At 42.4% G+C, this 25,110-nt stretch overlaps 1 protein-coding gene across 12 annotated transcripts in view; it reads left to right on the top strand.

Moving 5' to 3' along the window:
* Nucleotides 1–25,110, top strand: part of FGGY (FGGY carbohydrate kinase domain containing) — a 425,441-nt gene that overhangs the window by 26,375 nt on the left and 373,956 nt on the right. For 9 of the 12 annotated variants that reach the window (XM_060624862.3, XM_078451859.2, XM_078451858.2 and 6 more), the window contains 2 exons: nucleotides 11,215–11,326; nucleotides 17,901–18,052. The exons of 1 other annotated variant lie outside the window; for it this stretch is intronic. In XM_060624862.3, coding sequence (XP_060480845.2) covers nucleotides 11,215–11,326; nucleotides 17,901–18,052 — 264 coding nt within the window. The remainder of the gene's footprint in view (nucleotides 1–11,214; nucleotides 11,327–17,900; nucleotides 18,053–25,110) is intronic. 2 more of the 12 variants (XM_060624876.3, XM_060624870.3) reach the window with 1 other exon arrangement.

The raw sequence follows: 25,110 nt of genomic DNA, 5'->3' as shown, positions 1-25,110 counted from the left end.
TCTTGCTTAAATGTTGCAGTGACTGTGTGAGGTAGACTGCCATTCTTTGTTTTTGACACATGAGGATATTGAGGCTCTGAAACTAACAGGTATTAGAGACGGGATGAGACCCCTAAGGAGGGGACTCCAAACCCTAGTCTCGGTTCTCCTACTCCCGCTGCTCCTAAAATTGGTGGGTCTTTATTGGGTCGGTACTCACATATCTAAAAAGTGCTATGGAAACACACAAGTCCTAGAGGTATAGACTGTCCCTGATTTTAAGGGCTTAGATCTCTTTTTGGAGCCACAATCTTAATCCTCCCAAGGAGGTGAGAACATTTCAAGCTTGTGTATGATTAGTACCAGCTTCCATTAGGAAGAAGGAAAAAGAAGCTGCAGGCGTCAGTCAGCCAACAGGCATTTGTTGAGTGTTATTTAGTATGGACACTTTGTTTGAGCACCTGCTATGCGCTATGATTTTTGCTAAACTGGAGTGTGTCTAGAAGAGGGCTATAACGAATTCTCTGCCCCTAAGGATGAAATGGTTCAGTTGCATGGAAAAACCCAGCACCTAGGAAGCCAACAAAGTATTGTTTTGTTCTAAGTTGCACTAGTTATATGAGTAATGGTTGGAGGGAGAAGGAGCAGAAGAGGGAGTAGCCCATGTGGGATTGAGCAATAATGTTAACCTTTTACATTTGTAGAACCTGCGAGGTTTACAAAGCTCGTTCATAGCCACTTGATTGTCATACAAGGTAGGTGGGGCAGGGGCGGTTGTTCCCATTTTACAGTTGAAAAGAAAAACTGAGACCCACAGAGTTAAGTGACCTTCCCTAAGTCACCCAGGAAGTTGGTGATAAGCCTGAACTCAGGTCAGATCTCTGCCTTCTTTCCATCTCCAGCACCACATACCTTTGTTGCTTGTCTGGATTAGTGTGAGAACCTAACTGATCTCATGTATGGGCTTCCCTTTCCCAATCCCGTCTCCTTCTCGGAGCTGGGATGATTTTTATTTTAAAGTTTGTATATTTTTTGAGAGAGAGTGAGAGAGTGGGGGCGGGGGAGGGGCAGTGCAGAGAGAGGGAGAGAAAGAATCCCAAGCAGGCTCCGCACTGTCACCACAGAGCCCGATGCGGGGCTCGAACTCACTCACCGTGAGATCATGACCTGAGCTGAAATCAATAGTTGGATGCTTAACTGATTGAGCCACCCAGGTGCCCCAGGAATGATTTTTGTTTTTTAATGTAATCTGATCACGGCATTCTTTTGCTCACCACATTTCAATAGCATCAGACTACTATTTGGATAGAACTCCAGGTTCTTAACAGGGTCTTCAGGTCCTGCATGGTTTGGGCTCCACCTACTTTCCTGGTCCATCTCATGATGCTTCTCTCAGCTCCCTGCATTCCAGCCACACTCTCCTGTCCTGCCCTCAAGCATGCAGTGGTCCCTCTGGCCTCAGGACTTGTACACGCATCCTTTGTTCGTTTTTGCCTTCTGCCAGCATCTCTAACCCCTCTTCATCCTTGGATTCATGCTATTCAATAATACAGTAGTCTCTAGGCACATGTGGCTATTTAAGTTTGTTAAAATAAAGAACAGTTTGAAATGTGGTTTCTTGGAAGCACTTGCCACATTTGTGATGCTCTGGAGCCATGCATGGCTCATGGCTACTGGATTGGGCAGCACAGAGACAGAACATTTCTATCACTGCAGGAAGTTCCGTTAGGATACCTTTACACTGAATCTTAGTTCAAAAGTCAGTCCTTCCAGGAACAAGCCTTTTCTCTCAATATCCCCTCCAAACTAAGCTCTATATTACTTACTGAATGTTGTCACAATACCTTGTACTTTGCCTTCAGAGAACTTCATATGGTTGGGGAATCATCCACTTATGATCAATAGTAATCAAATAATAAAATCATTATATAATCAAGTAACATAAATGAGGTAAATATCCTACATTTTTTTAATTCATATCTGTCTTAACTCCTAGATTTGATGTTTCAGGGGGGTGGGAACTGCAGTTTGCTCGCCCAGGTCCCAACATCCAGTAGACTCAGGAAGTGTAAGAAGAATGAATGAGTATAGAAATTGGGACCTCCCTACTCTCAGTGAACTGAGGAAGGATGAGATTGAGGAAGGGTGAGGGGATGGCAGCTGAGGGACTCTGGAGAACTTTGAGAGGATCTTCAGAGCTGAAGGAATGGCATGGGCAGATGGTTTCCAATAGGAGGAAGAGGGGAGACTGCAATCCATGAGGAGGCATACCCAGAGTAGCTGGTTCTGAGGCCAGTAGGGAGTCTTGTGGAATCATCCTGAGTGTCACATTGACCAGCTGATTGAGGATGGCTTGGAGGGAACAAAACTAAATTCAAGGATGCCTGTTAGGAGGTGGTTTCTTCTAATGAAATGCTAGAGGCTGGGATTCCTTTGAACTATAAGCTCTGGGAGGCTGGGACTATGTCTATGTTGTTCAGCATGTATACTCCATGCTGGCACATACAGGTGTTTGATAATTTCCCTTTAATAATGAATGGCTGGATGAGAATGTTGGCAGAGGGATAAATGGGAGTGACAAGACTGACTTTGGAAGGAAGATCTGACAGGACTTAGTGGGGAGGAAGGAGAGGGAGGCACTTTCAGAGTTTCCCTTCTTAGAAGCCTGTTGGTGTCCCTGACATAAATGGAAGTGTTTGGTCTCCATTTCCCTACTTGGTCTTCAAGGGACAACACCACACCTAAGCCAAGATGCTGTGTAGGTCATGGTCCGGGGTTGGATTTATGCATTTTACTAGTCACTAGGGTCGATTTTGTGAAATAGAGTATTTCCAGGGCTCTTGCAGGTAACCTGCTCCCCACACAGGCTGTATTAGCCTGGTCGCTGTTCCCATCTCAGGGCCTTTGCACTGGCTCTTCTGCCTGCCTGCAACGCTTTGCCACCAGATTTCCACAAGGTCAGCTCCTCAGGTCCCTAAAGTGTCTGCTCAGACCTCATCTTCTCAGTAACTGCCTTCCTCTTTTCTGTCACTCCTGATCCCCTTATCGTTTTCTGGTACGCTATATGTACACTCTATGCTTTACTTGTATCAGCTGTTGTCTGTGTTGTCTGTTCCTAATAAAATGTAATCTCCAAAAGAGCAAGGTTGTTTTTTTTTTTTTTTTTTTTTTTATATCTTATTCTTCATTGTTTTCCAAATACCCAGAAGAGTGCTCAGCCTGACCCTGGAAGAGGCTTGATTATGTTTGCTGACTGATTGAACGTGTGAGTAATTGAATTGTGTAGGCAACAGGGAGTGATGAGCCTCAGGGAACCAGGGATTTCATAACCCCACACACCCTCAAGGCTGACAGAGGCACTCAAATCAAGATTGAAAAGAGTACGGTACCAGCCACAAGACTCAATTGCAAGCTGCACTCTGTCTGCGAGGCCCTAGGCTTTGACCCTGGCTCCAAATAGAGCTACAGAAAAAGCCAGGTATGCCTCTGCTCCTCCAGTTCTCAGTTTGTAGGGTTTCAAAGGAAGGCTTGTCTCCCCACCCAGTATGGCAGAGCCTGCTGATTTAAAACACATGCAGGATTGAACTGGTTCCCACCAGCAGAACAAAGCGATGCACAATCCCTTCCCCAAATATTTGTTTGCTGCCCCATAGCTACGAGTTGACAGTTGTGAGACATGGACCAGGTTACCAAATGAAGTTGCAGAAATCTGCTTCTCTGGAAATTCTTTAGAAGAGCAATGTGCTTTCTCTCTAGCTGGGGAAATTCCCTTGATGCCAAGTCTTTGGGTGAGTTTATTGGACTGCTTTCTTCCTCCATTAATAAGAGCATTAAAAGGAATCCTCAGGTCAGCAGGTCAAGTCCCAGGGACCTTCTGGGTAATGTAGCTCTGATAGTCATCTTTCTGGGATGGTTTAGATGGGGGTGGGGTGGGGTGGGAATAGGGTGGTCCTGCTCCTGGATCAGCACGATCATAAGGCATTTTTGTGTAAGGCTGGATGTGGCTACCTAACCAAATCAGGTTTATTTTATTTTATTTTATTTTTATTTTTTTAACATGAAATTTATTGTCAAATTGGTTTCCATACAACACCCAGTGCTCATCCCAGCAGGTGCCCTCCTCAGTGCCCATCACCCACCTAAATCAGGTTTAAATGCGTATCACAATTATCCTTCTAGTTCCTTGTGATAGATTTCTATTGTAGAGAGAAGAGGTTGAGCCTTTGTGACTGAAAGTCCATGAGTAAGATATGGTACTCAAGTAGGACTTGAGAGGGGTTCATAAAATAGATTGAAGAGAATAGAATACTTTCTTTGGTTCTACTGGAAGGTTACTCCCACCATAATAATTTTAGGAAGATTTGAGTTTATTCAGTCTTTTCAATCACTCTTCCCTTGGCTTACCATTTTTATATGTGCTTACGTGACACAGAGTGTGCTATGCTTCGTACGTAACAAAGATTCCATGAATATAGTTAATAAGGCATTGAGTGGGTTTTCCATCCTACAAAGGTTTACTGGTTCCGAAGCACTTTTAACCCAGTTAACTCCTTTGGTCTTCACCTGGGAGATGACTCTCACTCTCAGGAAACTGAAGGTCAGAAAGGTGTTGCAATTAGTGTAGGCTTTCCTGATCCGAAGATGGTGGAGTTGAAACTCAAAGCTGGCTCTTTTGATACCATATCTCATATTCGTTTCTATTCCGAAATCTTCCCTATGGTATTGAATTTTATTGTCTTCTGCATATTCTCACCCATTTCCCCTTTTGACTAACTGCAGTCCTGTGTGAGTTGGGCCTGCACTCTCGGCACAGAGGCCAGTAGGGCCTCATGGCAGGTAGAAGTTAGGGCTGAGTTATCAATTTGTTTATTGAATCCACATGAGTTCAGAGAAGATTTGAGGCAGCTGATTACTCTAATAATAGCTGCAAATTATTGTACACCATAATGCCAGATGTTAGGCTAGATGTTAAGCCAATCATACCTTATTTTGCTGAATTCTCATAACACAATTAAGAGATGTAGGTAGGAGAGCCCAGTGGCTCAGTAGGTTAAGCTTCTGACCTCGGCTCAGGTCATGATCTCACAGTCCCTGAGTTCAAGCCCTGTGTCAGTGGGCTCTGTGCTGACAGCTCAGAGCCTGGAGCCTGCTTCAGATTCTGTGTCTGTCTCTCTCTACCCCTCCCCTGCTCGTGCTCTCTCCCTCTCAAAAATAAATAAACATTAAAAAAAAAAAAAAAAGAGAGATGACTTTCTTTGTGCAATGAAGGAGGCTGGTTTTTTGGCTTCCCAAAGTCCTATCAACTAGTAAGTGGATGAGCCAGGTTTCAGACTCAGGCGGTCTGCACCCAACATCATTTATCTTAATCATTGCCTGAAGATTTCCAAGCCAAGTTGGAAATGCATTCCAGGAAGAAGAAGCCACGTGCCTATACATGCTATGGCGACTTGACCCAGCAAGTCAGGAGAGGGATTGGAATGGCTGGAATTGTGTGACTCACACTCAGTCTCATGGCCAGAGTGGCAGAACTAGGGTCTGAAACCAGGACTTTGTGACTCGCCACGCGGCCATGCTGGACAGGGTTTGGTCCTCTCTTGTAAGTGTAGATCAATCAGTGTCCTGAAGGCATGCAGGGCATTCAGCTCCTGCTGTGTGGCAAAGGTATTGCCACCAGTCACAGATGGGTCACTCACTAGCAAATGTTCTCCCCCAGGATACTAAACTATAAGTCTGGGGTTCTAAAATAGGGGAAGGGAAGAATTGTGTATTTTAAATGGGGATGGACACTTTTGAGTGGACTTTTGTGGGATTTACAAGGCTATCATCGTGTTTTAAGATAATGGGAAACCATGATTATGGTCAGTCATGCCTTTTCAAAAAAGGAAACTGTATGGGGTGCCTGGGTAGCTCAGTCAGTTAAGCATCCGACTTCGGCTCAGGTCATGATCTCGCGGTCTGTGAGTTCGAGCCCCGCGTCGGGCTCTGTGCTGACAGTGTGGAGCCTGGAGCCTGCTTCGGATTCTGTGTCTCCCTCCCTCTCTGCCCCTCCCCCGTTCATGCTCTGTCTCTCTCTGTCTCAAAAATAAATAAACGTCAAAAAAGGAAACTGTAGAAACAAAAATAAGAAATAGAAATAATAAATCTATTAGTTTATAACTTTAAAAATTATATAACAAAGTAAAAAATCTGTCTCCTCCAACTGTAGTTTCTGCTCTCAAAGGCAATCACTGCTAACAGTTTGTTGCATACAGATTGGTCCCTGGCTTATGATTTTTTCACACTATGGTGGTACCAAAGTGGTAGGCATTCCATGGAAACCGTACTTTGAATTTTGAGTTTCGATTTTTCCTGGGCTAGCGATACATGGTATGATTCTATCTCATGACGCTGGGCAGTGGACCCTGCAGTTATGAGTGTAAAGAACTAATACACTTCATACCATTCTGTACCCATACAGCTGTTCTGTTTTTCATTTCCAGTACAGCATTCAATAAACTACATGAGATATTTAACACTTTAGTGTAAAATAGGCTTTGTGGTTGGTGATTGTGCCCAACTGTAGGCTAATATAAGTGTTCTGAGTACATTTAAGGTAGGCTAAGCAAAGCTATGCTGTTTGATCAGTCAAGCGTATTAAATGTATTTTTGACTTAGACTATTTTCAACTGAGGGTGAGTTTTTCTGATGTAACCACATCCTAAGTGGAGGAAGATCTATATACATTTGACCTTATTTAGCACATATCATGGATATCTTTCCATTTCATCTTTAACTCAACCTTTTAGAAATATTTAATGGCTTAAAGTATAATTTACATACCATGATGTCCATCCATTTAAAATATATAATTCAGTGATATTGAATTTGCACATTCGTACAGTTATCACTTTAATCCCATTTTTGGACACTTCTGCTACTTCAAAGAAGTTCCTCTGGGGCTGTTTGTAGTCAGTCCCTAGTTCCGTTCATAGATAGCTGTTTATCTGCGTTCTATCTTAATAGCTATTCTTCTTTAGAAATTTCATATAAATGGAATCCTACAATGTGGATTTTTTTGGTGTGACTTCTTTCATTTAGCATAATGTTTTTAAGGTTCATCTACGTTGTCGTACTTAATAGAAGTTTGTGCCTTTTTCTTGCGGAGTACTATTGCATTTTGTGGATATGCCACACTGTTTAATCAACTGATTAAACCGTGATGGATATTTGATTCGTTTCCAGTTTGGGGGTATTAAGAATGATGCTCCTATGAATATTTACATATAAGTGTTTATATTGACATACACTTTTTAATTTTTTACTTTTTTATGTTAAATATAATTTATTTTCAAATTGGTTTTCATTCAACGCCCAGTGCTCATCCCAACAGGTGCCCTCCTCAATACCTAAGAAATAAAATTGCTAGGTTGTGTGGTAAGTTAATGCTTAAAAAACTGCCAAACTTCTTTCCTAAAGTGGCTTTATTTTACATTTCCACCAGTGATGTATGAGACTTCCTCTTTCTCCAGGATTTTCTAACATTTGGTATCATCAGTCTTCTCCGATTGTGATTTTAGTTCTCATTTTCCTAATGACTGATGATGTTGGGCATTTTCCATGTACTTTTTGGGCATTTGTTTGTCTTTTTTGGTGATGTGTATATTTAAATCTTTAGCCCATTTTGTCATTGGGTTGTTTGTTCTCATTATTTGAGTTATAAGAGTTTTTTATTCTATATATAGGTCTATTATCAGATATATGAATTGTAAGTATTTAATCTGTAGCTTATCTTTTCATTTTCTTATGGTTTTATTTGAAGAACAAAATTTAAAAATTTTGATGAAGTCACATTTATCCATTTTTTTTCTTTAGGAGTCTTGCATTTTCAATTTTTTTTTTATTGTGTATTCATTTTTGAGAGAGACAGAGACAGAATGCGAGTGGGTTAGGGGCAGAGAGAGAGGGAGATACAGAATCCGAAGCAGGCTTCAGGCTCCAAGCTTTCAGTACAGAGCCTGACGTGGGGTTCGAACTCACGAGCCGCGAGATCATGACCTGAGCCGAAGTTGGACACTCAACTGACTGAGCCAACCAGGCACCCCTAGGAGTCTTGCTTTTAAAAATTCTTTGTCTAAGTCATGTCACAAAGATTTTCCTCTACAAGTTTTATAGTTTTCATTCTTATATTTGGGAACATGACACATTTTGAATTAATTTTTTTGTGCATATGAGGTGCAAGTCTAGAAGTTTGTTTTTTTTCTTGTATGTGGACATTTAGTTGTTCTTGCCCCATTGTCAAACAGACTGTCCTTTCCTCATTGAATTAATTGTCTTGGTACCTTTATAAAACTAATTGACCATAAATGTTTGGGCTTATTTCTTCTATTTCTCTTCTCTTCCATTATATCTATAAATTTAACCCGTGCCAGTGCCACACTGATTTAGTAATGATAGTTTGTAGTAAGTTGAAGTCAGGAAGCTTAAGTTCTGTCCAATTTTGTTCTTTTAAAGTTTTTTGAAGTTTTTTTTTTAATGTTTATTGATTTTTGAGAGAGACAGACATCATGGGCAGGTGAAGGGCAGAGAGAGAGAGAGAGAGGAGACACAGAGTCTGAAGCAGGCTCTAGGCTCTGAGCTGTAAGTACAGAGTGTGGCACGGGGCTCGAACCCACAAACTGTGAGATCATGACCTGAGCCAAAATCGGAGGCTTAATCAACTGAGCCACCCAGGCGCCACTTGTTCTTTTAAAAAATGCTTAGGCTCTTCTATATTTCTTATATTTCTACATAAATGTTAAGAGCAGCTTGTCAATTTGTAAACAACAACAACAAAAAAAAACCCCAAAACAAAAACCTGAAATTTTTATTGAGGTTCTATAGAATCTGTAGATTAATTTTGAGGACATTGCCATTTTCACAATGTTGAATTTTTCATTTCATGAATATGGCATATTTCTCTAATTTGTAGTTTTTTTGATAGCAATGTTTAGTAGTTATCAGGGAATAGATTTTGAATTTCTTTTGATAAATTCATTCCTGAGTGTTTTTTTTAATGTTATTCGGAATGGAATTATTTCCTTAATTTCAATTTTGATATGTTATTTGCTAGTATACAGAAATACAATTGATTTTAATATGTTAACCTTATATCCTTTGATCTTACTAAACTTGCTTATTATTCTAGTAGCTTTTTTTTTTCTTTTGGTAGATCCCTTAGAATTTTCTGCATATGAGATGATGTTTTCTGCAAAAAAAAGATACTTTAACTTCTTTCTTTCAATCTGTGTGCTTTAAATTTCTTTCTTGCCTTATTGCATTGGCTGGAACCACTAGTTACAGGGTGAATAGAAGTGGTGCAAGGGACATTTTTCTTTGTTCATAATAGGAGGGAATCATTTCATTTTATCATGAAGTAAAATGTTAACTATAGGTTTTTGTAGATGCTCTTTATCTGGCTGTAGAAGTTCACTTGCCTCTGGGTTTATGGATTGGTTTGTTTTTCTCTCTTCTCTTCTGTTAAGATGATCATTTGGTATTTGTGCTTTATTCTAGTAATATATGTACTACATTAATTGATTTATGGATATTAAATTACCATTTCGTTCCTGGGATAGCTCCAGATGATCATAGTTTATAATGCTTGCTTTGTAGTTAGTATTTTGTTAAGGATTTTTACACTTATTTTCATGGCAGATACTAGTCTGTGGTGTTTTGTTCTTTTGATGTCTTTTTATGGCTTTAGTATGAGAATAATTCTGGCCATGTAGAATTTGTTTAAAAATATTCCCTCCTTCATTATATCCTAAACAAGTTTGTATAAGAATGGTATTGTTTCTTCCTTGAATGTTTAACAGAATTTCCCAGTGGAGCCATTTTGGTTCTAGAGTTTCTTGTTTTGTTTTATTTTGTATTTGTGGGAATGTTTTAAGTATAATTTTGATTTTTCAAGAACAAATCCTTCTCAAAAATTAAATGCTTTGATTTTTCAGGAATAAATAAATGTTGCTTTATTCAAGTTTCATAGCCCCCAAACGGTTGTTTTTGATGATTTTGTCCAGCTTGATACTTTTATTTTGCAAAGAGGTTTTGCCAACCTCTACAAAGTACCACACTCAGAAGTTACTTCTCTACCTCTTTTTAATGGGTGTAGAATATTCCATTTTGCAAATGTACCATAATTTAATGGGAAATAGTTTCTCTAAATTTTAGATATATTCTTAAGCAGTGCTACAGTTAACTTTCATCCACATATAACTTTACTTATGCTAATAATTCACTAAAGTAAGTTCCTAGAAGTGGGTTGGCTGGGTCAAAAGTTATGCTTTTTTTTTTTTTAATGTTTATTTTTTGGGAGAGAGAGAGCAAGTGAGAGAGCGAGCGCGCGAGCAGGGGAGGGGCAGAGAAAGAGGGAGACACAGAATCTGAAGCACGCTCCAGGCTTCGAGCTGTCAGTACAGAGCCCAACATGGGGCTTGAATCCATGAACTGTGGGATCGTGAGCTGAGCTGAAGTTGGAAGCTTAACCTACTGAGCCACCCAGACACCCTTCATGTTTTTAATTTTTTTTTTTTTTTTTTTTTTTTGACGTTTTTTTTATTTATTTTTGGGACAGAGAGAGACAGAGCATGAATGGGGGAGGGGCAGAGAGAGAAGGAGACACAGAATCGGAAAGAGGCTCCAGGCTCCGAGCTGTCAGCCCAGAGCCTGACGCGGGGCTCGAACTCACGGACCGCGAGATCGTGACCTGGCTGAAGTCGGACGCTTAACCGACTGCGCCACCCAGGCGCCCCTCATGTTTTTAATTTTAATAAATACAGTGAAATTCTCAAATTTGTACTAAATTATTACACTGTTAGAATAATGTAATAGAAGGTCTACTTCTCCCTAGTTGCCATTACTGTCTACTGTTAGTCTTATACATGATTGCCAGTGTGAAAAGCAAAGATTAGTGTGTTTTTATTTGCATTAATTTATTTATTTAAATGGAGTTGGGAATCTTTTTATATGCTCTTTGACTATTTCTTTTTATTTTATGAAGTGACTTGCCATGTCCTTTGCTTTACTTCCAATTAGATTGGTTGTCTTTGCCTTATTAACTTACGGGATCTTCTGTTATTTTAATTATATTGAACTTTTATCTATTTTCTGTTGTAAATATTTTTTCTGTTTAGTCATATTTGTTTTAGTCATAACTGTTTTCAGTCTTTTAAAAGCCTGCCTTGTAATTTATGTTTCTGTTTATTTGTTTTAAAACAGAAAGTTGTACAAGGGATCGATGTAAACCGAATCCGAGGGCTTGGGTTTGATGCTACATGTTCTCTGGTTGTTCTGGATAAGCAGTTTCGTCCTTTGCCAGTAAACCATGAAGGTAGGACCATCTCCCTCTCTTTCCCTGGTGGTGGGAGACTGGTTGGGCCCCAGGTGGAACATGAAGTCAGGTGTCTCTTATTGCCAAGGATGAGGTTTAGAGGTGGCACACCGAGGCCAGAATCATGTCCCGGAGGTTACGAGCTTCGAGAACAGTTGGTAGGAGTGGTGACATAGGGGCCGGTTTAGGGAGAGACTTGGTTCACTAATGCGAAAGAGCCACAGTGGGGAGCTCACTGAAGGAAGAACATGGGATCATTAGCTCTGAGTGAGCAGCCCTTGAAACAGGCGAGTGGTCTGGGTGTTTTCTGGGAAGGGAGTGTCCATGCCTGCAGTTGCTTTGTGTATGAGGCCCCTGTGGCGCCTTCATTTGAGAAGGTGAGCCAAATCCATTTAAAGGAAGTAGAATTGGGCAGACAGGACCACACGTCACACACAAGCAGGAAACAGACTGGCTTCTCTATTTTCAGTACTCAGACCAAAGGCATTCCTACTTAATGGTGCTGTCTTAGCAGAGACTTGTGAGTACAGTGGTGAGCTGTTTGAATTGTATGTTCCACTTGGGTCCACCATTGGAAATTTTTCATGGGTCGAGATCCACCCCTCTTGGGAGAATTTAGCCAGTAGCGCTACCATTCAGGTTGCAACCCAAGTCTATGGTAGGCAGGTAATGACAATGAGTAAAGTGGGCCAGGTTTGAGAACAACCAATAACACATCTGTGGAGATGAATTGCAACTGATATTTAATCTTGAATGAGCAGAAGACATTTGGGAGTGGTGGAGGCCACGGAGAACTAGAAATTGCGTGTTCCATCTAAGGAGTGTGGTTCTAGGCATCATCGGTTGGTTGTTGCCAAGGCAGCGATTGCAGATGTGTTTTGGGAAAGATTGTGTCTGAGAACCTTCAGCAGCGGACACTGCCGTAGTAGCAGCGCCTTTCTTAGCAGATGGCCGTGGACACTAGGGCACACTGGGACACCCTGGAATTGGAGTCAGGAAGGCCCCAGATCATAGCTCACCCGATGCTAGGCCATGACACCTCGAGCGAGTCACTTTGCCTCTGTATTTTGTGAAAAAATTGGAAGAATGAGCCATAGCTTTGCTGTGAGGATGGAGAGCCTGATACTGAACACTCAGAAATATTTGTTCCATCCGATTATGAATTCCTAAAAACAGACTGTGCCACACTCACTTTTATGGACCTAATGCATAGAACAGTAACTTTCATAAATTCCATGTGCTGGAAAAAGTTTGCAAGCGGATGAATTGTTAGAGCACAGTGGTAATGATGCCCATCTTTACACACACACACATACACACACACACACACACACACACACACACACACACACACTTTCCTCCCTTTTGGTCACCTTTATTAGCACCTCCCACATACCAACCCCTGTCTTATTAAGTGTTGTGGTATCAGAGATGAATATGAATGTTCCTTGATCTCAGCGGCTGATCACTGGCTCACCTGGCATCGTTCTGGCCCAAGAGTGCGGGACAGCCTCAATCCGGGCCAGTTTAGAAAGCACAAACCAAAGGAATGGGGCTGGACTAACAGACCTCAGTTCAGCAGCAGCAAGAACTCCATTTATGAGATATGGGCAGCCATGGAGCTGGCCACTTTGGGAGGCTGTCAGCACTTCCTTGATTGGCTTAAGTAGCGATGAAGTGATAGTCTCTCAGGGATACTGTTGGATGAGTTCACATTTGGGGTGGGACTTGAGCTGTTAACAGCCCTAGGTTTCAAGGACGCTATACCTCTGGTCTGCTAACATATATGGTTTTTAATTCAGGCCATATATTACAATCAACCCGGGATCTTTCAAAATTTCCCATTTGTGAGCCTCACCCTCAAGATTTGTATTCAGTGGGCTTGTGGTGAGGCAAGGGCATCAATGTTTTTAAAGTTTCCTCCATGCTCTGATATGTGGAGAATCACTGGTGCAGCTGAATGGAAGCTGAAATACTAGGAATAAGAGCACTTGTTGTGGAAGAAGAGAGTTCCTTGTTAAACCTGCTTACATATGTACCCTCTCCGGGTGCCATCTTTTTTCTTATTGTAGGTGGAATTGTCTCCTGTTAACAGACCTTCTGTTAAAAGGGTAGCTAGCTTACAGCCCTAATGATAAGTGTTGAAATAATTTTATTTCACCAAAAAGGTTAAAATGTACCTGTTCATCAAATGTGTCCAGCTGCCGGTACCCCTCACCAGTTTCTTGTCTTTCAACAGGTTCTCTTAAGGTTAGATTTTATCTGAAATGGATTATCCTGTCCTAGAAAATTACATTTGAATTTTAAAGGTGATTCACAGGTTGTTTTAAAGACTTCTTAGGCCTACATGGCAGTGACCAACTCTTGATTGGCTGACTGGAGTGATTGTGGGGAGCAGACAGTGGGGTCAGGAAATGAACCATCACCATTAAAGCCAAACCCACAAAACTGGCAAAAATCTAAAGATGGTAACAACAACAACGACAACAACAACAAAAGCCTAAGTAAATTAAGTACAATAGTTTAAGAACACTACTCATTACTACATGATAAGATATTCTCATTTTAGCCTTTTCTTGCTTGATCTTCTTTCCTTTTTTTTTGTTTTTTTTTAAATGTTTATTTATTTTTTGAGACAGAGAGACAGTATGAGCAGGGGAGGGGCAGAGAGAGAAGGAGAGCTAGAATCTGAAGCAGGCTCCAGGCTCTGAGCTGTCAGCACAGAGCCTGATGCGGGGCTCGAACTCACAAACTGAGACCATGACCTGAGCCAAAGTTGGATGCTTAACCAACTGAGCCACCCAGGCGCCCCGATCTTCTTTCCTTCAAAGGTCAGACAGCCCCCCAGTTGGACTGTGCTACCACTGCTGTGTGCTCCCTACTTTGCAGGCTCCCCCTAACTCAGAGCACAACTCTGGTTGGGTCATCGCAGCCACAGGAGCTCTTGGGAGCAAGAAGAAGTGCAGGTGAAAATTCAGGATCGGGGAGGGAGTTACCACTTAGGCTACTCTGCAAGAGAAACCTAATATTTAGATGTTTTTGCTATTTCATAGTAATTTCCCTCGAGTGTGCTTGGCACACCTCCTGTGAGGTGTTCAGAATATTGAGTGGATGAACACATGAATGAGTGATCTCCCTGTCGGTAAACTGACTGTATAACCCAAATTCTGCCCTAGCAATCGCTCCCAGTTCTCTCCAAACATGACACATGGTTAGGTCTGTGCTTTGTTTCACGTGCTGACTCTATTGTGTAGGCCTCCTCGCTCCCCCTCTCTTCACCTGGCTAACTGGCGGCCAGCCCTTTTCAGAACTATGTGAAAGCTTTCCTGCCTCTTGGCAGCTCCCGGTGTGGCCTTGGGCTCGGCCCTCCACCGCCCTCTCTGTGCTGCTGCTCCTCTGGGCTCTCTGCCCCACTGTGTTCGGGCTGTCAACGCTGGATACTCTTTTCTTTCTTTTTTTTTCCTCAATCCGGCCACCTGCTCCCGGCAGGCAAGACTGCGGCATGTTCTCAGTATCCCAGCACCTACCACTGTGCCCGGTGTGTGTAGATGCTCAGTGAAAGGTTAAAAGAGCTGTCAGTGGAATCATTGATTTGTGACTTTTAAAAATATTTATTTATTTTGAGAGAGAGAGAGAGAGAGAGAGAGCGCGTGTGCGCAAGCAGGGCAGGGGCAGAGAGAGAGAGGGAAAGAGAGAATCCTAAGCAGGCTCCGCACTGTCAGCATGGAGCCCGACACGGGCTTGATCCACGAACCTGAGCTGAAACAGGTTAACTTACTGAGCCACCCAGGTGCCCCCATTGTGATTTTCTAGAAGAACTGACAAGATGAACTTCTTCTTTGGTGTCCACAATGCAACTTATTAATTAATAATCATCGTCTATATATAATCTAATTGATTCTCACAATTTGAGGGTGTCGTTCTGTGTTGTAAGAGCCTCTTCCTTTAGAGGCAGTAGTAACTGATGGGTCTGTCATTCCACTTGAAAGTTTAGCAGCGGATACATTTATACAGTATTTAAAAAGCAGTGCTCACATTGTCCCCGTTTTACACCCCCCCCCCCCCCAAATGCATGCGTGCGTGTGTGCCTGCACACGCACATTCTGACTCTTTGATGGTTCTGGGATGGGACTTGGACATCAGTATTTTTTTCTGAAGTTTATTCATTTATTTTGAGAGAGAGTGCGAATGGGGGAGGGGCAGAGAGAGGGAGACAGAGAATCCCAAGCAGGCTCCTCAACGTCAGTGTGGATAGAGCCCGACATGGGGCTTGAACCCACGAGACCATGAGATCATGCGTGACCCGAGCTGAAACCGAGAGTCGGATGCTTAACTGACTGAGCCACCCAGGCACCCCCTGGACATCATTGGTTTTAAAGCTGTCCCAGGTGGTTCTAATGTGCAATGAGGGTTGAGAACCGAAGCTTTAGGTAGTGATGTTATACAGTATAATCACTCACCTATTTAAAAACAACTCTTAGATGTAGCTCTGGAAGGTCTCATGTACTTTCTCTTAATTTCAAAGTATTACTGTTGTTTGAGGAGCTTTTGTGGGACCTGAACCTTCTCCAGGCAGGCAAAGCAGAGACTGAATCCTTGCCTCATCATGGTGATGATGACCTGATTTAGATATTTTCCTAGGTGGGCATTTTTTCTTTCAGTTTTAAAGATTTTTCTTCAGAGATACAGCAAAGTAAGGAAAATAAAATTCGCAGCCTTCTCTGTCCCCACTACTGAGGATAAGCCGATGGAAATTTGCCATGTCTGCCACAGACTTTTTTTCTATTTTGAAAGAGAGAGAGGGTGGGGGGGGGGTGGAGAGGCAGAGGGTGAGGGAGACACAGAATCTGAAGCAGGATCCAGGCTCTGAGCTGTGAGCCCAGAGCCTGACGCAGGGCTTGAACCCATGAACCTTGGGATCATGACCTGAGCGAAGTCGGACACTTAACTCACTGAGCCACCCAGGAGCCTCTGCTAGACTTTTTCTTAAAGGAGGAACTCCTTGAATCTTCAGCCCACGCCTTTCCCCTCTGCATGGCAGGTGACCACGCTGCTGTTGACGTTCCCAAACACATTGTTTCTGTGTTTTCACCACATACGTGTATGCCCTCAGCAACAAGCAGTATATATGGTGTTTAAAAATATCCCAGCTGGTATCGTTATTCATGTTGATAGGCATAGCTTGAGTTTAAATTTGTTTCACGAATTTATTTATCCGTTCCCTGCACAGATCCATTTCAAAGCATGCTATATGCTTTTCCAAGCTGTGAGATAGTAGGCAGGTCGTAAATCTCGGAGTCAGCGTGTCATGGAAAATGACCTGGATCAGAGAGTTGTTATGAGGATTAAATGAGATGATGTGTATAACATGTTTAGCACAGGGCTTGGGGGACACACACACAAACACACACACACAGAGCTTTATAAATATTTGCTGTTAGCAAAGATACATCATTGCTGCAGTTCTCCCGTTAAAGAATGTGTGAAGTGCCTGGTTCGGTTACTGTTGGGCTCCCCTTTATCTTTCCCTTTTACTATCTCCCAGTTTGTTCATTGCTGATCTCTGCATCTTGCCATCTGAGGCAGTGGAAGACTGTAAAAAGAATATTGGCTTGCCTGTTAGTACCCGATGAATTAACGGAGGCCGTGGAAGGGAGAAAGGGGCAGTTAGCTCCTGTGTGCGCTGCAGGCTGGTAGAGGTCAGATGTGAGGGGCATGCCTATGCTGTTTTTCTAACTGGCTTTAAATTCTGTTTCTTATTTCTTTTTCTCTTTAGAGCCTACTACGTGATAGGTACTTGCCTTTATGCGTGGTATCTTGTTCAGTGAATGAAAAATCCCGGTTAACCCTTATATGCTATTAAGTGTGGTTATCCCTGTTTTATAGATGATGATACTTAGGCTAAGAAAACTTTAATGACTTTTTCAATGTATCTATGCCTGTAACTGAACTAGTGAGCATTCCCCAATAGGTCTGCCTGATCCCCAAACTGAAAAAAATTCCAGTGTTTCCCACTCCACCAAAGCATCTGAGAGGAAGTAAACACCTAAGTTAATTAATTTTCATTAAAGTGACTAGGAGAAGTGGGAATATAAGCAGATAAAAGCCATTGTATGGATGTGGTCTGTTTGTTATGCTGGATGTATTATTCCATTGAAGTGCTTGTCCATTTTTAACGGAGACAGATCTTAAAAAGCCAAGTATTGTTTTAGGCTTACTTCATAGCTCTTTTCCTAAGGTTAAACCCAGGGAACTTTTTCTGGAACAGAAGGGGTAGGAATAGGAAAGGTGGGGAAGAAGTTGGGAGCGAATCAGTGAGAATCTAATTAATTGGTAGATCTTGACTGCTAGTGTAGACATTTAACCCCGGGGGCTGCATTGTAAAGGACACCTCACTGGAAGGGACATCCAAGTTTAGGGTGGAGTGTACTAATTCGTGATGGTGGTGGCCCGTTCACTTGCTGCCATCTACGTAGGAAATTGTCGTACTTGTGCAGCTTTGTGCCCTTGGGACTGTGGAAGTGCCTCCAATTCAAGTATGTGCGTGTGCCCTCATCTCCCTTGTTTCTGCTAGGGGATTCCCACCGAAACATCATCATGTGGCTGGACCACCGGGCGGTCAGTCAGGTCCACAGGATCAACGAAACCAAGCACGGCGTCCTGCAGTGTGTTGGGGGTGTGATGTCAGTGGAAATGCAAGCCCCGAAGCTTCTGTGGCTGAAAGAGGTGAGCACATAGGGTGGAGAGAGGACACTAATTACGGCCAAGGATTTCACTTATCGTGGATCTGCCTGTACCAGGCACCATGCTGAAGTGTGTTACATTTGGTTTTTCCCAGCAGCTCTCTGAGGGAGGTTGATCCCAATTTGTTGATTCAATTATAGCTAAATCATTCCTGTTTTTAGGTGCTAACCTTATGTAGGCATGGTAATAAGCGTTTGGCAGATTGTCTCTTTGAATCCCAGCAGCAACCTTATGAAAGTAGAGGTTGTCTCTTTTTTGGGTGGGGTGGGGGGGCGAAGGTTGTCTGTAAACAAGAAAACTAAAGCTAATAGAGATGAACCAACTCCCTCCAAAGTGACCTAAGTATGTGGCAGAGCCGGGGTGGAAGCTGACCCCAAAATCAGTTCTCTTAATATCCAGGATTCTCCCAGAGTTCAGGAAGGCTGCTGATTCCCGTTCCAGATAGAAAGTGGCAGAGCTGGGATTGAAGTCCAGATCTTCTGACCAGAATCTTCTTTCTCTATGCACTTTTATCTGAGGATTAATCTGGCCTTGGTGGCATGTTAGGATACTCCTTTCTCATGTCACCTGAACCTGAGTTTCCATGTCCTTGTGTGATACCGTGATCTCTGGACAGAGCACTTGCAGGTGGTTCCTGTTTCCAGATGTTCAGATCCTTTATGAAGTGTGGAGAATGGTGATGTCAGCTTAATGGTTCCCGGTAGAGAGGGATGTGGGAGACAGTTCAAGTCCTTTGGGAACCTCGGACTTGAAGGTCCCTAGGTAGTCTGGTGAGGAGAGTATCTGTCTAATGAGTAAGACCTGGTGTGATTCATATACTGGCTCTGGGGTTTCAGGTGGTCTCAGTCTTTGATGACTCAAAATGTAAATGGGGCTTGAGGGGAATGTAAGGGTGCTGAGAATGTGTCCTTGGATTGCCACAGTGGGCAGAAGAGAGAGAAGCAAAGAGGGAATCCGTAATCAAGGCGGGTTTGGCTTGTTATCTGTTTAGTATATGGAGTTGTTTTGTAACCTTTAATTTGCAAAAACGGCTTCTGTATTTACTAAGAGTTTGAAAACACACTGCATTGTAGAAGCCAGGAGTTTTTGACTCCACTGACCATCACCTTGTGTAACTTTGAGCAAATCAGTTCGCATCCCAGGCCTCGCTTTTTTTTTTTTTTTTTTTTTTTTAAGTTTATTTTTGAGAGAGAGAGAGAGAGAAAGAGCTGGGGAGACGCATTGAGAGTGGGAGACACAGGATCTGAAGCAGGCTCCACACTGACAGCAAGAGAGCCCTATGTGGGGCTCGAACTCATGGACCGTGAGATCATGACCTGAGCCGAAGTCGGATGCTTAACAGGCTGAGCCACCCAGGTGCCCTAGGCCTCACTTTTTCTGTCTATAAAGTGAGAGAGTTGGTCTGGACCAGTTTGCAAACCTGATGTAAATGTATCCTGAAATACAATTGGAAGATACAACTACTTTGCACTGCCCCACTCTCTGCTTTGTGTTCTGTAGACCTTAATTGATTTAATCTTAACAAGCTCTGCCTGATGGACAGCATGGGAAACTGAGGCTGACAGAGTTATATGATTGTCCTAAACAGATGGTAGAGCCAGAATTTAAACCCACGTCTACTGGGCTCCAGATCCCAGCTCTGCCCATCATGTGTTGCAGCACTGAAATCCCTCTGTAAAGCATTGCTGGCCCGCAGACTTATAAAATCACTTCTGATTCTAGAAACTGCCCTTGTATTCCGAAGAACACCCATTTATGGAGAATCAGGAGACAGTGTGTTCTTTTGAATGGGGCTATGGGAGATGGAGGCACAGAGAGGTTAGAGTGCTTTCACAGAGTCAGAGTCAGAGCGTAAGACTCTGTGCTAAGCTCACTGTGCTGTCATGTGTTTATTCACTCTTTAATTTGCCACATATTAACCGAGGTTCTCCTGTGAACCAGCAGTGTCACAGGCACTGGGGACGCAAGCACAGAGAGAATGGGGCTGACCCTTGAGGGGCACAGAGTCCCCTGGGGCAGTGGTGGGGAAGCAAAGGAGGGGGCATGGAACCAGAGCTGTCAGAGGACGTGCTAATCACCTTGGTAAAGGAATATACAAAGTGCTTTCGGGGGAAAACAATTTGCTTCCAGGAGGAGTTCTCTAAGATGAGTCTCAAGATATAAGTGGAGGTTTAGCCTGTAGGAGAAGATGGGGAGGAAATTCTAGAGCAAGACTATGGTTCATTTTTGGTAAGGTATGTAAGTCCTGGGACAAGAGCCCGGGATACTTTCCTGAGTGTAGTAGGAAATGAGGCCCGGTGGGTAGCCTGGGCTTGGTTTGTTCAGGGCTTATTTGGTGGTCAGTGGTTCTTAAGCAAGGGGGAGGGAATGTCTGAGATCCCTTTGGCAGGGATGAAGAGACTGGATTAGGGGTGAGAAAATGTGTGTGTGTGTGGGATTAGGAACTAGTCTTCATACTTTCCTGATCACAGTGCTTTGTTGGCTTTACTTTGCTCTTAAGATAAATCCCCAGATTTGTAACATGGCCCAGAAGATGGTGTGTGACGTCATTTTCACCTTACCCTCTCTGCTTAGGTGTATCCCTCCTCGTCTTGCTCACTCTGTCCCCAGGAATGCAGTCAGGGCATCTCAGACACACTCTGTTCTTTGCCACCTCAAAGAGGTTGGCAAACTCCAGGCCATAGGCCACATCTGTTGTGCTGCTTATTTTGGATGTTTTGAGAGCAAAGAATGGGTTTGACTTCAAACGGTTGAAAAAGGATCAAGAGAAGAATAATATTTTGTGACTTGTGCAAATTATGTAAAATTCACACTTTCATGGCCCTAAAAGTTTTATTGAAACACAGCCACCCTCATTTATGTATTGTCTGTGGCTGCTGTTGCATCACAGTGACAGAGTTGAGGAGTTGAGACATAGACTGTGTGCCTGCAAGGCTGAAAATATTTACTCTGTGGACCATTAGAGAAAAGTTTGCTGACCCCTGGTCTTGATGATGTCGTGATACTGTGCTTTCTGCCCCTGAGTATTCTTTCCTGTGCTCAACACTGATCCTAACTCATCATTTAGGTCTTAGCTTTATTGTCATGTCTTCAGAAAAGACTTCCCTGACCCTCAAATAAATCAGAGGTCTCTTGTCACAGTCTCTTACTTCATTGTATGTTTTCATAAATTGTCACGATGTATCATTTTGTATGATGATTTGCATGGTGCTTGGGTCTTCCAACCATTGTCATCCATCTGGGGAGGGAGAGCCTGTCCGTTCTGTTCCTGGCTGTTTCTCTACCCCTGGTCAAATGTCTGGTGTATAGTAGGTAGTTAGTAAACAGTTGTTGAATAATTTGGGTGGCTCACTAAGGGGGGTGTTGCAGTTCTCCAGGTGAGAAGTCATGAGGTGTGAAGTAGGCACTGTGGGGTGGAGAGGAGATAGGTTCCAGGATTTTTAGGGGCTCATTTCAGCAGGACATCGGGGCTGATCGGCCGTGAGGGGTGAGCTAGATGGCAGAGTCGGAGCTGACTGCTCACCTCAGTACTGCTGTCATTCACGGGCTCCTTGCCCTTAGCCTGGAATCGGATGTCAGAGAGAGTCGGACAGAATCTGGAGTTCAGACTTCCCAGAAGACACAAGTGATATACTAGGACCACCGCAGCTCTTGGGCAAAGTCACTTGGGTCCTGGTTCTGCCATAAGGAATTTTAATCATGTCCTTTACATTTAAGGTTTGTGTGTTTCAGGTTGACGCATGTCTCCTTAATAAGAATTGTCAGATAAAAGGAAAAATGCCATTTGAATTTTTCATAACCCCCAGCAGTCTGGCTTTTCCATTTGGTCTCAATGATTCTGACTCTCATCTTAATGAAGGCCAAATGTAAATTAAGTTCTGTCAGGCTGGAACAGCTGGAGTCTCCTATCTTTATAAACATGAAACATTGTAGGGTACAAGGTGCAGACTGAGGGAGGTCAAGAGAGTTAACGGCTGATGCAGATTCTGACAGCTCAGTGTTAATGGAAGATAATTAACTGGCTTGTAGGGGCTGCATGGAGATATTCCAACCCGACTTTTAACTCGTTTTCTCTTTTTGCCATTGTCAGCAGAGCAGAAAGCTAATCATTTTAGTTTGAGATTTTCATTGTTCATTCCAACTGGAACCAACTGGGCTGGAATGTCAGAGGGTTTTATTGACGGGTTTAGAAAATACATCTGCCCCTCCCATCTCCACAGTCCGTGCCTCTCTGCTTCTGTTCCCCTGATAATGTACTGGGAAACTGAAGAAATGATTCTGTGCTTCTAATGTGCCTTTTCCTGTGTGTACAGATTTCTTGGAGCAAGCTGGGAGTTGGCATGCCCAGAGAGGTGGTTTGAGAACTTCGTGCTAGCTGTGGAAGAAATCAGTGGAGTTCTTTACAGGAGGAACTATTGGGAAAAAAATACAAAAAAAAAAAAAAAAACAAACCAAAAAAAAAAAACCCAAAAAACTGTTGGAGGTCAGGAAAGCCTGGTTCTAGTCCCTTCTGTGACATAAGAGGCTTGCCTCAGCTGTTTTAGTGCCTTGTCTGGCTTTGTTCTTCCATTCTTCTTGACAATGTAATAACATTTGTTGTCTTATTGTAGATTTCTTCTTGTCTTGAAACTTTGTGAAAGATAATGTTCAAGTTCCTTTCTTTGAAATACACCATTTCTTTTTTTAATGGCAATTATGGTAGGTACTATGGTCTTTTTCTGTTAGTTATTCTGGCTTGAAGTTGCATGTATGGATCTTTTACTGTTCACCTACATTCATCAGACCTTAGCAATGGACCTAATACAAGATACTGAGGAAATTTGGCAGCTAAAACACAGTTCTATAACAAAGGTACAGGCTTTGAAGTCGGGCATACTTTCATTTAAGTCTTTCTCTGCCCTTTACCAGTTTGGGGACCTTAGAAAGGTAAATCACCTTCTCTGAGTCTCAGTGTTTAGCTGTAAAAGGATAGTAATATCAGCCTGGTGGAACTATTGTAATTTAGTCAGATATTTGTAAAGCATTTTCTGCAAGCGTATATTCAGATAGTAGTTGAATCTTCATTTCCACTGTATTTAAAAATGTTTGTGTCAACTGATGGGCATGTCAGTAATATCCTATCACCAACTGAGAGAATTTTAAACACTAGAATATCTCATTTCGCGTAGCTGGCTGTAATGAGTGGTATTTTTCCTGTTTGACTAATAACTAAGGAAAACATCTAAAAACCACCATGAGTTTGTCAGAGACCATCATAGACAAAATCCAGTACCATCATACAAAACATATTTTCAGAGGCATTCATTTATGTGAATCATCCACATCCTATGTGTAATACCTATACCAGAAGGCAGCCAGCTTTGAACTTGAAGCAGATTTACCTAATGCCATCTACTATTTCCCCTAAAATTCACCATTGCCTCCACCATCAGCATTATTTTATTTCACAAAGATTATTTTATTTAATCTTCACACCCGTCTTGTGGGGTAGATACGATCTTTTTTTATAGATGAGGGAACTTAGGCTCAGAAACGTCAAATGGCTTACTCAGAGTCTCCTACCATGTGAGCAAACCTGCGTCGGGAGCCATACCACTGGTCTGCCCCCATCCCCATCCTGTGGGGCCTCTGTCATTCACTGTGAGAATCCAGAAGTGGTCTTTGCCTTCAAAAAAATCGCAGCGTGATTGGAGAAGAAAGATACAAACTCATCTAAGCAATAGGAACAGAATAAGGCAACAGGTGAAAAGAGTAGCCAAAGTGTATGTCGTGCTCATTTTACATCTAGCACTTTTGCAAGCATTTTATCCGTGTTAAACTCCGCTAATCCTCACCTCGACTGAATGAAGTAAGTATCCTCTCTTACAGATGATAAAATGGGCTCAGAGATGTTATGCAGCTTGCCCAAGGTGACTCAGCTAATAAATAGCTAGGATCGGAATCTTGGCATTTCACATGTAGAATATAGGCTTATCACCATTTCTCCCTACTGCTTTCCTCTTCCAGTGTTGGCCTTGCAGGGTTGGATAAATTAGTTCAGGGAAGAATTTGTAAGTGATAACTTCAGGAGGGCCCGAGGCCAGGAACGATGGCTGGTGGGTTCTTTTTTTATTTTTATTTTTTTTTCCTTTAACCAGTACTGTTTATAGTCTCCCATGTGATCGGCACTGTGTTGGGCACTGGATATTCCAAAGTGAACAAAACAGGTGAGAGCCCTGAGTAGGCTTCTGAGAATTTAGATTCTAGCATAGAGAAGCAGAAAATAGACAAGGATATATCCATAAAGTGATTATATTTTCTGGTAAACGCTGTGAAGGAAAAACACAGATAAGCAGATTTGGCATGGCTGGTGTGTTCTCTCTTGGGAGGTATTGTTTGACCTGAATGATGAGGTTTTCAGGAAGAGAGGGCAGCAGGTTCATGAGGGGAGGAAAGTTACCTGTGAGATTAGCAGAGGAGGTCAGCGGGGCTGCGAGGGTGTGAGCCAGGCAGAGACTAGTGGACAGTGGGTAGGGGCCAGCTCCTGCATGGCCTTGAGGCCATGGGCAGGAATTTGGATTTTATTCTAATAGCAGGGGGAAATGTTTGATGGCTTTGAAGCATAGGTATGACATCTGTTTTATGACTTAAAAAATCACTCCGGCATAGTACAGAGTAGGTAATAAATATTTGTCTAACAATAACACACTTGACATTATAATGTTAAAAGGAAAAAAAATACAAGACTGAATGTGTGGTCTTATGAATGTATTTGTTTTAAGAAATGATCAGTAAAAAAAACCAAAAAACAAAAAACAAAAACCTGGCTATGTATGCAAAAACCACTAATAATGGGTCACCATCTATGGTTGGAAGAGTTTGCTACTGTGATAGCACAGTGCTCATGCTTTTATTACTTATTAGTAGCTTTTCATTAAAAAAATAATCTTCTAGACCTGGCTAACCTTTCTGGTTTATACTGCTTCATTATTTAGCATGGCATTTTTTTTCTTCTTAGGCTTGTTTTCCTTAAAAACACTGACACAGTATTATTATCCCAA

Source organism: Panthera onca, chromosome C1, assembly GCF_046562875.1.
Source record: "Panthera onca isolate mPanOnc1 chromosome C1, mPanOnc1 haplotype 2, whole genome shotgun sequence".
Classification (NCBI taxonomy): domain Eukaryota; kingdom Metazoa; phylum Chordata; class Mammalia; order Carnivora; family Felidae; genus Panthera; species Panthera onca.
Note: the sequence above shows the minus strand (reverse complement) of the source record. Positions and strands in the feature narration are given on the sequence as shown.